Genomic DNA, 21,646 nt, shown 5'->3' with positions numbered 1-21,646 from the left:
ACAACATGTAATGGAGGACGTGTGCTGCATGCTGTCTGTATGTCTTGCCAGAACCGCCTTGTATGCCTAAATTTAGATCTGGTCTCAAAACAAAGTTTAAAAAAACAAGACAAAAAAAACGACACACCCTTACTAGCACTGGGAAACAACAGCAACAGCAGTGTATCTCATCACCGCAGATCAAACCATTTTATGATTACTATTATGAAGTGTAATGCAACTGTTGCAGCGTTATTTATAATGTCACATGCTGGACTTGGGACGAAAGGAGGAGGGTAATGCTAATAATGTTTCAGCATTATGGATGAAGAACGTGGCAGTCGAAGGTGGCATCCCATTCTAGTTAAGAGGGCATTCTTCATTAAACAAGCACTCTTGAAACTCTGAAGTTGTAGGAATCATCATCATTATTTCTACTTTGAGCACACCAAGCCAGACCACACATACACAGCTTCCTCCCCCACACAAACAGGGTCCCTAGCAAGCGCTGGCCCCACAAGACACCTCTGAACAGCCGGCCTGACAGCATTTGTTCCTGTGGGGTTTATTGCCCTTGTTTTTCCTTTCCTCTCGCTGGGAGGGGGGTTGGCAATCCATCACACATGTACTCGAGATAAAGGCTGAGGGGGAAGCCAAGGACATTAGAACTCGAAACACCAAAGACACAGAGACAAAAGCAGCCACGTTGTCTGGCTTACCTCTTAACACAGCGCTATCTCCATTACCAAAATATACAAGTCCAGTTAGGGATGCTGGCACAGCTATAACTCAGGCAAAAAGATTTTCAATTTTAAAAAAGAAAGAAAGAAAGAAAGAAAGAAAGAAAGAAAGAAAGAAAGAAAGAACTCTAAACATATCAAACTTTTAAATAACTTGGAATTTCAATTTTGCAAAAACATTTCAATGTGCCAAATGTATTTACTGTATATTAGAACAACAATTAATAAGGGCGAGAATAATAATTGAGATAGCTATTCTGCAGTTGGAATAGCCAGGATTACTGCCTGGTTTATCATAAAAGACTGGTCCCTAATCTCTGGTAATTCCCTCTTTGAGGAGTCCTATTGCTTAATTGATTGACTGTCTGATTGATTGAAAGGTAATACAGGAAAACCCCTTTGAATGTGCCTGTTCATTCTCAAAAGAGGCCCAGTCCCCATGCTGGATGAGGGAGGTACCACTTCCCTGGAATTTAGACAGGGCGCTGGGGGTCAATCTGAAAGCAGTTTCAAGAGATTTTAATGACCTAGGATCCATCTCAACCAAGGACCTCTTGTATCGTGCTGGTAGCTATATTTGTGTATGTACAGTCTTGGTATTGTGTAAATATACTGAAGTATATTTTAAACATGTGCACATTAAATAGGATGTGTACACTGTACACAACTAACTTTTCATGACAACTTTGCCTTACACTGATACTACAGTACATGCCACCTTATCAGTTAGCTATTTTTACCCGTGGAACAAAAGCAGCAGTTTCACAGCCTTTGCACCCACGTCACATGCTACATACTGAAAGAGCAGGCACGACTAAAAATAATAAAACATGAAGGTTCTTGTACAGAAGTTTTACAACTGTAGTGTCACCACGGCAAACTTCTGCCTTGCAATCAACTTCTGAACCTAAAAACAAACAAACTCAAGGTTACACTTCTTACATTGCTTTCCCGTGCACCTAAACTGAAACACTGCTATACTACTTGTGATTGTTTAAGTTGCACTACAATCTATTTACAGTCTTTTTTATGGTCTTGGTTGAAATCAGAAGACGCATGTTGGATTAGCCCTGCAAATAGAAGATTTGGGAGTGTGGGGTGGACAGGCATCATAAAGAAATGCTAATTCATTAAAAAAAATAAAATAAAAAAAAAGAGTAATTCAGAAGTCCGGCTATGTGTGTTTCCCAAGCGGTCTACCGTAATCCCTGTGTGACTGCCTGCTCTGCAATCTCTGCTCATGGGGCTTGGTGGATAGGCCCCGAGTCAGTGCTGCCATTCACACAAAGCCACCCATTTGCTTTTGAGCCCCTCTTGTTTTGCTTTACTGATCAAAGGAGCGGCCAAATCCATCCCCTCCCCCCACACCAGCAAAGCCTGAAGGCTTCAAACAAGTGGGGCCCCTTTATAAAGGTCTCCGGAGGAGAAGAGTGGGGGGGGGGAGGGGGGCGGGGGTGCTCAAAAGGGGGACTCGGGGTGTCAACCTGAGAAGACAATGTGGAAGTGACTCTGCTAACAACATTGGCTGCCTTTGCTGATGTTCCAACACCCCCCCCCCCCCCCCCCCCCCCCCCCACCCCCTCATTATCATCGGAAACTGTGACAATTAAAAATGGGAAGGGGTTGTTTAAAACTCTTCTCAGCTGAAGGTTTGTGCTGACCTTCCCACGTTTCTTTGGCAAATAAGAGAGAGAGAGAGAGAGAGAGAGAGAGAGGAGAGAGAGAGAGAGAGAGAGAGAGAGAGAGAGATGTGAGCACTCTGAGTTCATGTTTAATTAGGGCTCAGGAAGTCATGGGAGGAAATCTCTGGTTAGCTTTCCGAGGGGGCCCAATACACTCTCAATTACCTGTGGAACCAGGGACTCTAATTAGCCCTTTTGCCGAGGGGTGATTTAGTGCAGCAGAGGTATTTATTTAACGTCGCTGGTGTTCAAAGCCAGATGGCTAAGAAGAACTCATTCCAGGGCAACTAGACAGGCTGTGCTTGCAAACAAAGCTGTGCAGCTGAACATGAAGACGTGTAACATCATGACAGCTAACAGTAATAAACAGGCACTATTAGTTGTGTTATATTCAGTACACACTGAACACTGTATGCCAAGTAAAAAAAACACACATATTTTGGTGCAGATGCTTTTGCTAATAAGTCTCATCTTTCCTACAAAACCAGATTCATAGCAAAGTGTCAATGGGAATGTTGTACTGTATAAAAAGAAGCCCCCTGAAACAAACAGAGTCCACCCCCATTAAAATAACAGCTGCTTACTAAGAATGCCACTTCAAAGAGCTGGCAGACAGTCTTTGCTAGCTGTCAAGTTATAATTGCAGGCTGATCGATCCTCTTCTTGTCAAAACGTATCATTAAGGGTTCCTGTGTAGCTCTATTTCAAAACATATTGTTGAAGGAAAAGGCTTTGCACTACCCTGGGGCATCCGTTTAAACTATGTGCAGAAACAACATGGATACAAGAAAGAAGCTATTAAAAAAACAAAAGAGTAACTCTCAAGTGTTATACTCAGTATGTGCAGTATTTAGTTGTTATTTCGCTATCTGGTTTACTTATTGAAAATCATGAAATATTGACATCAATGAATTAAAGAAGGGACATTAGACATTAATCTTAAATATAAAATGTACGGTCAAATGTGTCCGAACCTAACCGTGAACTATCTGAATTTTACAATTATCGAATCCTCTGCTAGCAATGCAGTAAAAACAATTGTGAATTTCTTATCAAGCCTTCATGGCTTTGCAAACAAATTCTCTGTGGGGTATTGTACAGTACTGAACCCTGTCCCTACTCTCACTACAGGCCTATCCCTACGCAGAGGAAGCAAGGCCAATGATGTTCATGAACAAACAGGCCGCAGCTCCGAGCGGCAGCTGTGGAAGCGGGCGACACAGACCTCTGGCACAGAGTTCAAGAGCGCACTTTGTTTTCATATTTTTAAAACCGATAGCCATCTTTTCACTGTGCAGGAGGAAAGAGGATATTATACGGCTGTATGACCAGTGAGCTGTATATTCACCCGTGTGGCCGACAGTCTTGGATTAATGGCCCACTTATCAGGCCTGTGTGTATTGTTGCAGTGTTACTTATAATGTCACATGCTGGACTTGGGACGAAAGGAGGAGGGTAGGACTGTTCGCATGTTAGCTAAACCTGCCTGTGCTTAATTGATTTTGTGCACAATGCCACAGTGTCCCGATAATCCCTGCACAGATTGCTGTTTAGGGAAAAAAAAACACAAACTTGTGCACTTTGTTGTTACTATATTTATCCTCTCCTGTGGCATCTTCTTATAAGCTTTGACAAATAAAAGGACAAGGCAACTCTAGAATACAAACTAGTGGAAGCAAAAAGGGTTGCCTTCCTCAAAGTGCGAGTCTCAGAACTTTGGTTGTTTAAGAAAGCTGCAACTGGAGCTACCAAAAAACTAATTACAGGGCTTCCACCACTCAATCGGGTAACAGTTAATTCTGTTTCTCATCTTAAGATTTGCCTTTAAATTACTCTAGTCTAAGTGAGGGTTACCCTGCGCAGTAAAGTCACAAGGGTTCCAGACAACAAGAATAAGCTGCATTGATGTTTGTAGGCTGTTTCACAAAGTACACTTCACTACAGTTTTGATACTTAGTATAGCTAGGAAAAGATGTCATACCCAGAGCGGCAGAGCATGCAGTCAAACAGCTTAAGAAGACTTGAGTCATTAAAAAACATTCATAGTGCCTTTACCGCCCAGTTTTCTGTATGTACTGCAGTCTGAAGTGATTAGTCCAATCTTATTTTTCTAAAAATGCAATACAATATTAGGGACCTAGTTTTGGAAAGACCCTTAAATAAACCATGGTTGTTGGGTAACTACTAAACCAAAATACCCACCTCCCATTTATACGGGACCACAACTCACAAGTGTCCTGCTGATAAAATAAAACAGCCATTTGGGGGTTGTGTCTAATCAGGTGATGAACGAATGAGAAATCGCCACCTCGGACCAGATTTCCCTTATTAGGCACCGTTTAGTTAAAGATGACCAATTGCTCTTCTATCAGCAGGACCTCATCAAGATAGATGACTGGGGATCCCTCGTGACCCCCCTCCTGTGGATTAATCTCCCTCTTTGAAGGAGGGTTCATATCACCAGGCTCCTGATCACACATTAACAAAAACAACAGAGAAGAAGCAGCAGCTTTTAAAAGTCTCTTGATTGCGCGTTCAGGACCCATTCTTGTTTAGCGAAAGAGGGTTCCTGATAAGACACAGTACTGTACACCCCGGGAAAGGGTTAGGTGGAGGTAACTTGTTGGGGGTAATCATGGATAACAAAGCAGCATTGGATACAATGCTATCAAAAGGACTGTTAACTTCACCGTAACTGCAGTAACAAAATGAGAAGGGGTGTCAATTTCTGATGCTTAGAAATGTTTTTTTTGTTCGATGGGTAGTTGCATTTAATAAAGCAACGTACATAAAAACACACATCATAATCTATTTCACATACAGTGCATTTAAAGCAGGTTGCACAATCCCATTGTTTCAGTACGAAGTTCATTTCCAGCCGACAGCTTTCTTCCTGTCATGTGCTATTTCACGCAACAGGCTGCAGAGTTACTCCTGTAATGCATTCTAATGAACGTTGGGATCTAAGCCCGTTCATATACCCCTCAGTCCTTTATGGTGTGTTCTTTCCCTTACCAGGTGCATACTTTATTAGTCTTGAACTTCATTACGGAGATTTTTAAACAGCTTGTGTTTTTCTTTATTTCTGCCCTAGCACATACATCAGCACTAGGAACCATTTTAATTGACTCACAAAACTGTTTCCCACGGAGAAAACCACACAACCCCTGTTCGATTTGGCCCCGATTTGTTTCGACTACGTTATCAACGCTGGCTTCTTTAAGGCACAGCTTGGATGATTAGATGATCCCAAATACAAGGATATGAGGCATACATTCAAGGACACCAAGCTCCCAAGAATGACTTGTTTGTCAACATGAAAGGGGATAGAGATATGGGAATCTCTTGCTGAAATTATTTCCAGACCTAAAATTACCTTGTATTTCATTGAAGCACACCAGCATCTATGCCATAAAAAAATTAAAAAAGGACATCCCTGAAAAACGAAGGTGTTGTAATGCACCGGAATCTTTCTTAAATGTTTGAGTATTTTTTTTAAAACATCACTTTAGACTCCCTTTATATTTCAAATAGTTTCTCAACTTCTACAGTACACAGAACTGTGTCAAACTTTTAGCTTTCAAAAATAACATTAACAATCCACAATTACCACACTGAGCTTCTTTTCTTGTTAAAGCACATTCTGTTTAATTTACAAGACAGGATATTCAGTGTACTGTAAAATGCTATTGCAATAGTACTTTGACATGTCCTTTCTTTACTACTACTGTATTTGGAACGAATGCACAGAGTGGTCCTCCTCTTGTGACAGTAGAAGCATTGATGTCTGGGAGAGAGGTGTTGGATTGCAAGTCCAGTAAACAGCACAGTTCATATTTGGCTTTCTCACAGTCCCATCTGTGTGCCAAACTGACATCTTGGAGTTTTATAGGAGAGGGAGGTGCGTGGTCAACAAACAGCAAGTCTCACAAACGCAAATGAGCTTAACATTAAGGTTTCCACATAGACAAAATGTAAACACACACACACACACACACACATATTACCCTTCCCAAAGAGCAGCACGCAGTATTCTGGCTGGTCACAACCATCAGTAAAGAATCAAACATAATGTCCAGTCATTAGCTTAAACGTACTGTACATAAGGTACTTATGCCATTACATAATCCTGCAAACCTAAGAAATACTGTTAGTTGGAAAATCTTAGTTGAAGAAAAAAAACCAAAAAAAAAAAACAACTAGCCCGTCCTCCTGCATGCGATTTGATTGGCTACTAGTTTACATCAGAGGTTTACACCAAAACGCATCCTGAAGTACTTTAATGAAATTGTCCTTTGTTTGCCCTCTTGGTTCCCTTTGCAGAAGAAGGCCTCTCGCCAAGCTTCCCTTATTGTTCATGTCATAGAACCACATCAGAGAACCCTTCCAATCCAGGTCTGTCCTTGAACCATTTTTAAAATTTAATTTAATCAAATTGAACCTCCAGTCAGGTGCAGAGGCACTTATTTGTTCCATTACAGCCATTCAAGGTTTTAATGAATTGGATAAACACTTTCCTGTTTTTAACTATGGTTACGGTTTCTGCCAAACAGTCTAACATACTAATGTATGAAAGTGACTATATGAAAGTAATTTGTAGTGATGATTGTAAATCAAAGTCTTTGTTTCCTGGATCGCAAATGCATTTACAGTGTAGCATCATTCTGGATTCCATTACCAAAAAATACAATCGCGACCATATATCCTTTAAAACAATACAAGGACTGATGAAGATGGTATGAATGTACAGAAAAGCTCAACATGTATATTTCAACATTCCTACACTATGCATAAAAGGCACTTCAATAATTATTTTGGATAGAAATACTGTACTAAAAATCGGTGTGGAAAAGCAGTATAAAATGAATATTTCAGCAGTGGTGTGTGACTGGCTACTGATAGGACAGCTATGGAAGATGGGAGGTAAAGAGCAATCCAGAACACTGTGTCTGTGCTATTCATTAGCAGCAACATGCGAGCCAGGACCTTTCTTCCATTTCTTTATCTTGTTTAAATGTTTTGTCGTGCATACAGTACTGTTCCTGACACTCCTTCTCAAGGAAAGCTGGAGATATCTCTACCTTAAGCCAAATGCGATTTACACTGGCTTCAAACCTCAAATCTACTGGGAAATAAAAATAATAATAATAAAAAAAACATTTAAATGAAGAAATACTAAAAAAAAAACTGGTATAAAAGTATTTTTTTTATTAATGTACATATTATACATAAATACTTTATGTTACACAACAGGTGCCATATCTCAAGCAGATGGAAGCTGAACAATCATTTAAGCTGTGCATTGGTTGCCTTCTGGAAGCCATGCATCTATACCACTGTTTGTATGTGTGCGGGTGTCTCTTTATAACATACTGTAAATCTGCTAATCACCCTCTTCAAATGTTAACTTCTTGATCAGCATTTCCAATACGACCACTCAAACTAATATCATTGAGCATCAGGACGTAGGTCAGACCTCCCACTTCACTATAAAAAGTGCTATATTTGTGGTCCAAGTTCTGTGACAGCTGCAGTTTTAAGGCTGTGATTTTGGTAGCGTGGTTTTAGAGTATGAAAGTAAACTTGAAATCTAGCTCACACTGTTTATTAATTCAGGTATTTGTGCATCTTTCCCTTTTAGACAATCTTTGAAAGGCAACAATGGCCTTCAAGTTTCTTCTTATACTATCAAATAATGCAATAAACAAAAATATATATTTGGCTTTTTTTTCTGCCTCCCTCTTTCCACTACCATGATGAAAATATACACCCCCCTATAAACATGAATGCATAACACATGTTACATATGAATTTACTAAATAAGTGCTGTATACAAGAGTAACAAATCAGAAGCATAAAATACAAGGGGTTTTGAGAACATACCTAAGAAATGACCCGTTTCCTGTATTTTTATTTGGCAACCTTCATACAAAAGTGGAAAACATGGGAATTGGGGGGGAAGACACACATTATGTAGACATGCAGCACGTTATGTACAATAGAATTCAAATTATTAAATGGACAGGTCTGCCAGATTTTTCAATCTTAATTTTTCAATAAAATTGTAGTTCTCTGGATTAAGTAACAAAATGTACCCAAGCCTGAGAGTGCCAGTACTGTACATTTAAAAGTCCCAGGTACACTGCATGTTTACACAACAGTCTGCCAAACATATTAGGATCTTCCAACCAATCACTTTGGGGGAAAAAAATACAGGATGCTCCTGATCTATTACAAAAAGTACTAAGCTCCCTGTTGGGGTAAAGATTTTCCATGCAATGACCAGCTCAAACATTCAACTTAGTTTTTTGTTGTTCCAGTAGTAGAGGAACCTGGGAAGCCAATTGCCCTAGAAGACAAGTCAAATGACCCCCTGTCCCAGGACCTGGAACAGGACCTTTGTTTAGGAAAGTGATATCATTGCAGGAGATAGGGCCATTCTTAATTCTTCCCCATTACTGAACTGCGGTATAGCACTCCATCTCCCATCCCCCCCCCCCCCCCCTCTTCCCACCGCTTTACAGACCACAGCAGTACAGTATAAACTTGCTTAACACCAAAGAGCAGTCAGTAGCCGTCTTTGAGAGCTGCTTTGTAAAGATGCCAGAAGTCGGAATTGTGGGTCGATTCGTAACTTGTCAACAGTGTTGATGCTGAGTTGCTACCTGGCGCCGTCAATTGCTGTTGACAAAGGGGAAAGAATTAACTGGCGCTGTGGGACACCTACTAAGTCAACTATACAAGGGCTGTTCAAAAAATCCCTGATACAGAGGCAGGGCAGCTGGAGTTAAATAGCGGTTCCCTTGCGACATAACCCTCTTAAAATTGAGAAGACCCATCGCCTGCTGGTCCTTATTCACTATACCACTCCTCTAGTGCTTATTAGGATTTCATGGGAGGAAAAAAAAAGAGATTGACCAGCTTAGTCATTTCCCCTTATTCATCAGCCCTGTCATGAAGCGGAGGAGTGGCACCAGTCTATATTGTAGCAGGCAGTCGGAGCATTTCAGAAGAATGGACCAAGCCTATCAAGCTTGAGGGAGGGCTGTGTCAAAAGGGAAAATAAAATACAAGCCTGCCACTGTGTCCGGGTTATCAAGTCTATTGAGATTCTCAATCCAGTCCTCAGAGAACACTAACCAGACAGGCTCTGTTTCAGCTCATTGAAATGTTTCACTGCTTTCGAGGGCCTGCAAGCAATATTTGCAGACCATACTTCGAAACATTGCTCTTCTAGTGATTCCAAAGGGACTGGATAGGGGATCCCTGCAAAATAATATGTAACCTGCATACAAGAACTGAAAACACACAAGAGTTCAGCATAACAAATTATAGCTAGCTAATATTATTTAATAATATTAGACCGATATTCATAAAACCTGAATGTATTGTTCTCTACAGTACAGTATGCAGCTTCGTCTTGCAAGTATGTTCATTTCTAAAGCAGGTGTTACGGTACAGAGGTGCACAACATTAAGATGCACAGCACTTCTGTTTAAAATACCAGAACTATAAAGCACACAAGTCTTTATCAACGTCCTCTTTGTTTACCAAAAACACCATGCCTATGGCTTTTGTTTAAGAGAATCAAGTGGTATCAAACAACACGTGCCAACCTTAAAACCAGACCATGTTGAGATTTAACTAAATCAATGTCACATAGCTTTCTGGACTGCAGCAGCCAAAACAAACAGGAATTTTTAAAAGCATACAGTGCAGCGCAATGCACGATCCTACTGACAATAATTCTATATATATATATAAAAAAAAAAAAAACTTTCATAACTGAATTGGCAGAAAGTCAGTCTGTCTAAACCTGCCTAGACTAGCCGAAATATGTACACTTTTGCAATCTGATATCAGGGGTGCATTGCAAGGGTCATGCTAGTTTACCATTTGCTCCTCTATATCCTAAATAACTTAATTGAACCAATTAAAATGTATCTAGCCTATGCCTTAATTAGTTACATATCTTTTTTTTTTTTTTAATCTGGACTGGAATGGCGGTCGGCAACCGGAGCTGTGGACGGTGGAACCCCATACAAATCGGAATGATTGGGTTTTGGTAAATAGATTGTATTGTACGTCAACTAACCATTTAAAAAAAAAAGAAATTTACAATTTAGTAAGTTCAAAAAGAAAATGAGTGGAAAACGCAAAGATCAAATGAATTGAACCGCCATTGTTTGCGAGTTCTCAGAAGTAAAAGATTACAGCATTTCACACCACATCAATGCAAAGTCTTATTAATGAAGTCAAAAGTCCAGCACTGTTTTGAAGACAAAGCTCTGTTTCCACGGTGACTGGCATGGTTGACATGTGGAGTTCTGGCAATCCTCACGCCTCACATGACATATTTAAAGACCCGCAACCCCTACTGAAAACAAGCAGCTCTTCAATGACTTTAATAACAAAAGATTAACGTGGGTAAAACCTGGAAGGAAAGCACAGGCTACTACTTGCAACTCAAGCAAGTGGCCCTTCTGGAGGAAACAATTCTTCTTAAATCAAAAGCATTTGACATGTTTTCCTAAAACTGCAGTCTTTTATTTTTTTAATATATTTAAATAGATGTAAATGTTTGCCAGCATATTTGCTTAACACGCTAATATTGACAGGTTGGTCAGATTTTTATATGTATTCTTTACACAAGAATAACCTAGCATAAATAAATCTGAGAATTCATACAGTAGTACTGCACCGTATGAGGATGCATGCAAGAGAGCTGGGTGTATATAATAAAGCATATGCTTTTAAGGGTTAAGAGCCATAGATATATAACCAGGAGGGTGCATCAAGTCAAACAGAAGGATCTCATGCAATTACAGTCTGAATATTGATAGAAACATTTTGCCAGTGTCAATCCATTGAGAGGCCATTTGATTGTCCCGTTTTACATTGTTTTTAATTGTATTAATTTATTAAAACGACTTGCTTCCCCAGGAAACGGCATGTGACTATCAATAGGTATTCCTTATATAAATAAATAATAGAACTGTATCTCAGATTAAAATGCAATAAACATACAGTGCCAATAGACACACAAAGCACCTCACTATACAATGGTAATGCCTACTGAAGACAGCCCTAAATCTTTACTGCATGTAAACTGGCAGCCCGATGAGGAAAAGCTATTTAAGGATATACTTAATAAGTAAGCGGAAGCTCTGATTATCCCTTTCTGTTTTGCCACTGTGTCTAAATTAGCCTCCTTTCATTACTTTATGACCCAATCCTCCTCACCCCCTGCCCCTCTTGAAGCCCCCGAAGCCCTCGGGCTCTGGGAAATCATTGTCTCCTGCTAGTTTGAGAGCCTGTGGATCATCGGCCCTCCCATACCGGGAGACAAGATCAGGATTAAACGAGGTGAGTGGCCCTTTCCCCCCCAGCCATAAATCAAAGCACACAGCAAACTGGCTGGATTTATCCTGAACTCTTTTTGTTTGTCTTCAAAAGAGGTCAACGCTCCATCTAACCCCACCTCCCAATTTTTTTCTTTTTTTTTTAAATCATAAAGGCCTGCACCATTGTGGTAGGGAGGGGAGTTTATTTTCCTCAGCAGTTGGGCATGCTGCATCTTCAGCAGATAGCTAGGCCAACTGACCAAAGAGTCTGGAAAGACTTGGAAAGCTGAGCCGAGACTGTCAGCCTCAATTTGCTGCTCTACTGCAGCAGGCAAAGCAGCTTAGCCCAGTAAAGTAAGAGCGGCATAGCATTTGAATGCATTGTAATGGGTAATCCAAACTTCAACGCAGACGAGGCTGGTCATGTTTTTTGCACATGCTCTACAGCACCGCTACATCAACGGCAGAGCAATAATTTGTTTATTTAACTCACCGCTGTCACCAGCTATGATTTCACACTTTCCAGAACTAGACAGGCCTGGCTGGGAGAGGCCCTGCTTTTACTAAAACACCTTAGAGGGATGGGGGCAGGGAGAGAACACCTGGATCAGAGATACACCACACCCGTTTTAGCCAGCCAACTCAACAACACAATTTAAATTTGATTGCAAATTTCTAATTCCACTTTATAGACATCTCTGCACTTCTGAAATTGGTTTTAAAATACAACACTTGGTGAAAAGTGTTGACACTTGCCCCCGAAACATCTTAGAAAGCGTGAAGTTTACACTCAGAGTAACTGTCCCACTTCAATAACCAATAAACTGGTACGGTATGTGATGGCAAAAACACAGTCGAGTTTCTTAGGTGCTCGAATTACAAAAAAGTTTTGAGACAGAATAAGGGAGCACAGTCCCAGCAGCAGTGCATTTTGAAGGCATCCTGCACATCATGGGATCAACAGAAAGAAACCTGAACCTGTAGAGTGAGCCACTTGAATGGCTGGGCTGAGCCTGCTGCGGCTGCATTTCATTCCAGATCACATGGAGTCTTTGACCTCCAACAGGTAGCATGGTAACGCAATCAGTCATCACAGACCCCTTAGAGAGGGAGGGAGAGAGAGAGAGCAGAGATGTGTGTGTGTGTGTGTGTGTGTGTGTGTGTGTGTGTGTGTATGTATACGTATGTGTGTGTGTTATATTATATATATATATATATATATATATATATATATATATATATATATATATATATATATATATATATATATATATTATATATATAGTATTTCACTCCAGTCTAAAAGGCGGAATTTTACTCTTGTAAGTTAATGAAATTAACTCAAATTGAATAAAAAGGATAGTGTACCCAGTTGGTCTTAAATTAAGGGTTCTATTAAAACACCTAACATTTCAATATCAAAATTGTGATTTCCAAGCATGGCAAAACTTTCCTTAGCTGAATTTTTCAATACTGCCCTTCCCGAAAGAAAATATCTTTTGCTAGCTGTTTCTTCTGTTGGTTGAGCTGAACGAGTGTTTCACCCAGAACTAACTGCTAGATTAATACACGTGAATGACCACGAGGTTAAGCACTTCCAAAATACAGGGGCACTGACTTTCTCCTTCTAGTGAACACAGAGGGCACGGTGCTACTTGGCAGGAACTTAATGCTCGTAGAAAAACAAAACAAAACAAAACATTGCCATATGTTCTGTTCTCCGAGTCAAACAAAGAAGATGCAATTGCTTATTATGACAGATAAGTGACAAGGGACACCACAACTGAACAGGGGCTGCAGTATGCTACCCCCCCCCCCCCCCCCCTCCCCCGTTTACCTTTCCTAGGGACACGGCTTCGTCTGCAACAGATCCAGCCAATACAAGACTGGTTTCTCATTGTGCGAGCCTGATGCAAATCACAGGCCCAGATTAGACTGCAAAAACAGAAAGTAAAAACAAAACCCTGAACTGCACCTCGATTCCATCATGGAGCTTCCCCTTCTGCGCAGACCTGCGGTGGATTCCCATTGGAAAGCAAACCCTTCCTCGGTGCTCCGGGTCAGTGCTTTGCATGGAAAACAACCACCACGTGACGTGCAGCACAACACTGAAGGAGGTGTTAGCCGGAACTTGTATCTACGCAATGTTATGGATGACGAAATGGGAGGAAGCAACGTTTCCCTCTCCCCCCTTTTAACTACTGTGTGAAAACCTAAAATACAAGGTTGTGTAAGCCCACATCACCCTGTTGCACACACATAAACAAAATGCTTCCACAATATTACACACAGTGCAATGGTGTGGTAGGAATATAATTGAGTGATGGCTGCTGACTGGAATCAGTGCTTTACAACTCCAGCTTCTCATAGCAAGCAGCACAGCAGGGTTACCATTTAATAGGATCTGCTCAAATTGTGCAATGAAATACACCTCATCTATACAACTGTTTGCTATTTGCCTATAGAAGCTCATACAATACATCCACACAGAGTACTGTAGGATCTTTGTCCATTCTGCTCAAGACACACTGGACGCTAATGTAAATGCATGCTTGGTATTAGGTCTGGACCTGAACATTTACTGTTTATGGTGTGCACGTAACATCAGTACAATATACGGTAGATGTATTAAAAAGTTAAATTAATGGTATTCTACATTTCATTTCTCACAAGACATTCCTTCAACATATGTACAAAATGATGACAATGGATTTTATGTGAAGGATATTTAAAAATAAATAAATAAATAAATAAATAAATAAATAAATATCACTGCTGTTCTCTTTAAATCCGAAACTTCACCCCTACAAAGTCTGCCACTGCACTTCATCATGTGACTCAAAAGTGTCTGCTTTCACTGGAGACTGAAGAGTACAACCAGACTCTCCCCACACCCCCCTCGAGATAACATCACGCTGAGCAAACCCCAGTCTCATACAGGAAGTCATCGAGCTGCTCAGAAAGAAAACTAGGAAGTTGTTGACAAACTGTTGGGAGAAAATTGCATCCTGTGGGAAAGGCAACCACAAAACAGTTGAGGTCAACAAAATCTCAATTCCTTCTCTTTGCAAACAAAGAAAGGAGAGGAGGGGGTGGTGGTGGTCAAGGAAGATTTGGTTTCCGTGTTTCACATCCCTGCTTTCATTCCTTAAAGACACACTGATTAGAGATTAGACAATACCCGCTCTGAAGAGGAGGGTCCTAGCGGAGTTCAGACAAGGGGGGTTCTGTCTGCACTCGGGCCAAGGGGTTGGAGAGCGGGGGATACAGACTCATTAAAACGCAAGGCTGTTTTCATTCTAGTACTCAAGGGTTTCTATTTTTGTTATGGTTTCCCCATCTCCTGGTATAGAAATATAACTTTTTGATTCAGTTTCCCAAACTCACAATGAAACTACCATGATGTCTACAAGTTTTTGAAAAGTATTTCTGAAAGAATGTGTTTGAGCCACCCCTGCTACGGCTTGTAACACAGTATTTTCAGTGGATTCTTTTGTACAAGAAAAGTTGGAGGCAACCATCACACAAATAAAAGCATTAGCTGGATTTATGATTTGAAGTTATTGGAGGATCTGCAAGACCCACTCATCACAAGAAGAAATATACTTACAATATCTCACACAAAGGTTTCCTGAATCATTCCAAATAGCTTACAAATACAAGAGGCAAATTAAAAGCACGAAAGGCTTAAACTTTTTCTGCTTTGACTCCTTAATTACTCCAACTGTGTTTTCCTATCTGCCTTTTGCCACTAATACAGTACACAGAAAAGCTGGGCAATGATTTCGGCCATTTAAAAGCTACCTTTGCAACTGTGTTGCAGCAATTTCTAAATTAAATCTTTGCCCAAGTGTGCACATATCCAAAGAAGAAAGTCTGCTGCTTGTAGATCACCTGATTGGAAAGCCCAATTCTATAGCCCTTCTTCTGTTTGACACATGCTGAGAGATCTTGAACACCACAAAGCAGAAGGTTTCCATCTTACTCAAAGGTCAGCACCTCATTCAGCAGGGTGCCCCCTACACCATACTCCATAGGTCGGTTAAAGCAAACAGATTCAGGGAAACCTAAACTCAGAGATAGATACGCACTGTCCGTGGATACAGGTAGGAAACACCCCAATCCACAGAGGAACTGAGGAAAACAACAGGCCCCATTACGTTCTTTAATAGTGAGCACTATACCCAAAATATTTCATCAACCCTGCCCTCCAACATTCTCTAAAAGAACCCCACCCCCCTTTTCTCCCTCAAAAGATTCCTTCACCGTTTACTTTGGATGTCTAGGGAAGAGCAAACTTACTAGGCTCAATGGTAGATGAGTTTGCCAGGCTTGTGTCTACACCCTCCAGTCTCGGGCTCCTACAGAGTGCCATTGTTCTGCCTGAAATCTTTGAAATGGACACCAAACACACCAATGAAGGGAAGGTAAAAGAAAAAAAAGAAGGCAAAAAAGAAGAGCGATGAAGTTCCACTGACAGAGGGGAGCAGAGGGGAGCAGAGGGAGGGTACTGAGAGGGTTTGACAGAGTTGGGAAATGAGGAATAAGTGCAGAGAGAGTTCATCCATATTGTGCTTTTCTTGTTTCCCTGGTCTAGGCTTTGTGCTAGAACTTCAAAACGGTTATTAAAATGACACATTACAGAACACTATTTTCAACTTTGTTTTCCTTTTATTTCAGAACCTGTAACACCTGTACATTTTGTAAACTACTGAATGAATCAATAAATACACACATACAAGCACATAGATAAATCCTGTTCTGCTGTCATGCTAATCTAATCTAATCAGAGATGTCAAAACACAGGTAGAACAGGATGACACACATACACACACGCACACACTATTCGGAGCTGGAGTTGCACAACTTGTTTTACAGAAGTAGCATTCTAATAAGACCACGTTAAGATTTGAAGTGGGCCCCGTTGGGGGAATATAGATTCCTTGTAAAAACACCCTCCCCATACAGTCATCCCAGCTGGTTTATGGTTTCTTAGATTCCTCTGCATGCATATAACACAAACCACCTGGCTGCGTTTGGTTCCCTGGTTTCTCTTTTTCCAGATACCTCACCTTGCATGCTGACACAGTCCCCAACCCTGTCCCAAATTACGAGCACCAACAGGCCTCTGGCTCACTGCAATCAATATGATCTGCAAAGTCAACATTTTGCTACAGTAAAACTCATGCATGGGCTTCATGTGATATTTATCAAAATGTGTCATCCCTCCTCTTATGAGAGGCCTCAGCCAGCAGCAGGGATCTGGAGTTCTGTTTAGTTAGAAAATGTCAGAGATGAAGTCATGAATTAACAACGCACGTTGCCAGGGGCACATGTCTGTGAAACCTGGTTAGTAACCACTCTTAGGTTGTTCTCTAAGAAGTAGCCAGGACCATTAAAGAACACAGAGCACAGAGCCTGTGCAAAAACTACTTCGCCTGGACGACTGAAGTTTCAGTTTTTACTTTACTAGCCCCATTTGGAACACCAGTGTCTAAACCCGTCACACTTCAGTCTCCCACAATGACTGCAGGAACCGGTTTGTGGAATTCAGCAGGTTTGAACATTGCCTTCATTTTCATGCTCCTGCCCAAGACCAGCCCAAACTCTTTATCGATTACAGTCTCGCATGTAGCAGTGGTAAGGGAGTACGATTGTTAGATTAGTTAGCGGATCCGGTGAAGATGCAGGGCTTCTTTTAGGATAGGTCAGATGTTGCTTCAGAATTCTGACAGCTAGACTTCAATTATTATTACTTATTTATTTGGCAGACGCCTTCATCCAAGGAGACTTACAGGGTGTTAATTAAAGTGTGTGTGTGGAGGGGGAATGGAAGAGAACAGATAAAACCTGCATTCCCACCATTCCGTACCAAGAGTGATCATATCTGACAGATGTTACCAGTATAATAAAATAATATAAAAGGCAGTAGAAGCAATGGTGTACTCACTTGAGAAAGTATCGCTGCCCGGAAGGGGTTTTCGCCATCTCCCAGCCAGGAGGCAGTGGCACATCATCGGGGATCTCGTAGGAGGACTGCCGGAGGTGTTGTGGGGGCGCACCAGGAGGGATTGTTCCTGTGATTGAGCCGGGGGACACTGTACCCAGCTGCAGGGAGGCAGGCGAGGAGTGTGCCCGCACATGCTGGGGGGTGAGGCTGCCGGCTGTGCCAGCGTCTGTGCTAGCCTGTGGGGGAACAAACAGGAGAGGGTTAATAACCTTCAGGAAGAACCATCACCGAGCTCTGATCTTTGCCATCGATAGGTTATATTCATAAAGCACTTGCGTGTCCATTCTAAACGTAAGACTGGCATGCATTTCCTGGTGCAACAATGCTTTATAATCTGCAGTCCGTGTGCACTAACTCAGTCCATGTTTTTGCTCCACGCAGACAACAAATATTAAATTTCCACCCTGCCTTGCTTTGCTTTCTAGTGATTTGGAATTTACCATGGGGTATAAATAGGTGTTAGTAAAAACACAAAGCTAGACACACTGGTCCACTTACCTGTCTCAAGACATTAGTTTGTGTGCAAGTATTGTCACAGGTGGGTGTCTCCACCAGTACTTGCTCACTATTAAGTGGTGGTGGACACAGAACGTTGGGGTTTAAATACAAACGTCACTTTACATATTGGCAGTGGAGCAGGTTCATTTCTGTAGCGCCACCATCATCAGCCTGGCAGAATGGGAATGGGTAATAGTGACAGCCTTAATGTCCAACAGCTCTGTGTGTGTGTGTGGATTTCTGCACAATGTCTGGCTTGAAATTTCACCGATGTACATGCCTTTTTCTTCAATTGGAAAGAAGAAATACAGCCTTTTTGGAAACTTTGAGGCCTGATGGTGGTGTTTTTAGAAGCCAAAGTTAACTAACAACATTTTAACAGTAAAACTACTGACAGAACTACTGCTGAGTACCCGAGCTACATCCCTCTAATTAAATGAAATCATCTGGTGTTGCCTTAATACTGTAACTCTGTGAACTTTCGTTACACTTACATGATGTTTTTGTTGACTCCCCCCCCCCCCCCCCCCCCAAAAAAAAACAAACCCATAGGCCTACAGCATATTTTTTAGTAAGTAGGGGGCAGCTAAGACCCTATTTCATCTAAAAGGAGTTCCAAGAAACAAGAAAATCTGATTTAGTTAGAGGCCGTGACCTGCATGGACAGCCTGTTTTACTTAAACATAAAAGGTACGTTTCCCGACTTCAATATGGTACAAATCATGCGGAGAAAACAACGGCTGCCTGAGGTGTCCCTACAACTGAACTGAAAACTGGCAGCTTAGGAACAGCATGAAAAAAACACCCCAAAACCACTTTTATTTTCCTAGAAGAGTATTTCCATCTTGAATTTCAGGCTAAATAAATATTTTGATTCTAACGCAGATCTGAACATGCCAAACTATTCATCTCATTCCCAAGAGCCAAAAAAAACAACCCAAAAAAACCCCTTCTAAACTCATGGTCTGGTTGCTTACTTTTAAAAAAAAAAAATATTTCCGACCTATTTTTGCATGGATTAACTTATTATTTTATTATTTATTTATTTTACTAACAGTAGTGAAAGCGTAACAAAAATAGACTAGTAAAATCGTGTCTGTATTTTAAAAAACAATGCTGCTCATAAACAATAAGGGGACATATCGGAAACACTGTTTACTATTACAATACATTAATTACCCCCAATATGTCGACTCCAAATAGTAAGAATACGTATTAAAAGTTGCACTTCTGTACTGTCCTATTTTGCAGAGTACTGGAGAGGGGAGCGAGTCTTACTTGTCTGGAATGGGACTTTGGCTCGGGTTGCTTGAAGAAGGAATCGGGAAGTTTCCTCATTCTCATGGGCAATGAAGGGGGCAAGTTGGCAGTTTTCGGGTTCATGACAGCGTTGAATAGCGCTTCCAGATCGGTCTCCGAGTCGCCCCGGACATGGATGATCTGGTGGCCCACTGGAGGGTTGTGCTGGCTCGGATCCATGCTTCCAAAAACAACAAAAAACTCTATGGTGTCCGAGTTCACCAAAAGAAAAAAGAAAAAATCAGAAACGAGATGTCCCCTTTATTTAAATCCAACAAAAAGTAAAAATCAGATGCCAGTTTTAAAACAGTACTCCAAGAAGTCGAATATATTATTTTTCCTCAGTATTTTTTTCTTCTTCTTTTAAAAACTACACTAAAGTTTAAAAGCTCAATCTTGGTAATTCGAGGGCGAACTTTTGAGGCTTTTATTCCTTGCCCAAAAGGACGCCCAACAAAGATACGTGCTCACAGTTCAGTCGCTGTATTTTAAAAGTTGTTTTCTCTTCTCTCACACATCCAGTCGCAAAACAAACTTTCAGATTCCCGACTGTAATCTGTCAAGAGTCATTAACTGTATTGATATTCCAGCTGGTCAGTTTTTTGTGTTGTTTCCCTGCTGGAAGAAGCCACACAACTTTGCGCATCTCAAATCACTGCACTTTCAAAACTTCCATTAAGTTTTCTAAAACTTTGTCTGAAACCTTGGCTGGGACATCAAACTTTTCTTATGACTCATGTGACCAATGAGTCACGGGCAGGCGGAGCTTGGTGTTATTAAACAGGGAGGGTGGGAGCGTTTTAAGGCCACAACGCCCCTTTTTAGTTGCGGACACATTTTCTCTTATAGTAGACTATGGAGGAACTTTTAAATTTGAATGTGACAGCTAAATATGAAAATCAGAATTGAAAATATAATTAATTATTATTATTATACACTATGAGCGATAACTGTTCTATAAACATCAATGTTCTACAGTCTTATAGACGGTGGTGGCGCGAGACCCGTATATAATAAGATGAAGTGGCTCGAGACCTGTGCATAATTAGATTTCCCCTGTATATAAAGATTGATGTTGCAAACTGCTAACTTCAAATTCTACTACCAGTACATGAACACAACAAAATACCGTCAAAACCAAAATAAACAACAATGGCCTGCACATTTAAAGTTGTATCTGCAGAAGATGGAGAATTTTGTGGAAGTGCAGAATAAAGCAAGTAGGCTACTATTTAGAAAAGCAATAAGCAACATACATTTAGTTAGACATGACATCAAGCCACACCCTCTCCGTGGGATGACTGATGGACCTCAGAAAGGAGAGTGGCGAGGAAATCGCCCAACTTCATCCTAAAATGTTAACAACATAAATATAGTTTTAAAAATAATTGTTAAAAATGGTTTTACATTTTTTTTTTTAAATTCCAATCTTATTGCTTTAATTGCTGTCTGTATTGTCATGTATTATAACATATAATGTACACCAAAACTGTAACTTTATCATGCATTCTCTGAAGCGGTTTTTATTGTTTTATTGTGACTATACATAGCTATATTATTATTATTATTATTATTATTATTATTATTATTATTATTATTATTATTGATATTATTGATATTTCTAAAGAAAAGCACACAATATCATACGTGAATCAAACTTTGGTCTTAACTTAATACTGAATTTGATGCTTCCAAAGAAACGCGCCTGTTTCATCCATTCAGTGAGTTTTTCTATTTGTATTATATTTACATAAATTGACACAGTAAATAACTTTACAATATTTTTAAAGTAAAGCAGACATTTTCATGTTTGTTGTTCATTATACTACCCACTTTTTATATTTAACAATATCATTTGACTTCAATTTGGATATATCACATATACACCCGCTATTTAAAGATATATTTAATCTATTTTCTTTACAGAGCAATCCATTACCTCCTATAACATTACGAGCACTGGACATTTGAAAGTAGCCTGTCCATATGTTTTGTTTTTCCAGATAAGTTAAAGATGTTCAAACAGGATGAGGATATCATACAAAAAGCAATGTTTAACACACAGCATACTTTAAAAAGATATAACACACCTAA

At 40.4% G+C, this 21,646-nt stretch overlaps 1 protein-coding gene across 1 annotated transcript in view; it reads right to left on the bottom strand.

Annotated features, from left to right (window-relative positions):
- Window positions 1-20,307, bottom strand: part of LOC117962710 (transcriptional coactivator YAP1-like) — a 26,469-nt gene extending 6,162 nt beyond the window's left edge. The window contains exons 1-2 of the mRNA XM_059030563.1: window positions 19,532-20,307; window positions 17,696-17,931 (exon numbers count right to left, since the gene is read on the bottom strand). Coding sequence (XP_058886546.1) covers window positions 17,696-17,931; window positions 19,532-19,732 — 437 coding nt within the window. The 5' untranslated portion in view covers window positions 19,733-20,307. The remainder of the gene's footprint in view (window positions 1-17,695; window positions 17,932-19,531) is intronic.
- Between the last annotated feature and the right edge of the window lie 1,339 nt (window positions 20,308-21,646).

The sequence above is a fragment of the Acipenser ruthenus genome, chromosome 9 (genome assembly GCF_902713425.1).
Source record: "Acipenser ruthenus chromosome 9, fAciRut3.2 maternal haplotype, whole genome shotgun sequence".
Lineage (NCBI taxonomy): Eukaryota > Metazoa > Chordata > Actinopteri > Acipenseriformes > Acipenseridae > Acipenser > Acipenser ruthenus.
Note: the sequence above shows the minus strand (reverse complement) of the source record. Positions and strands in the feature narration are given on the sequence as shown.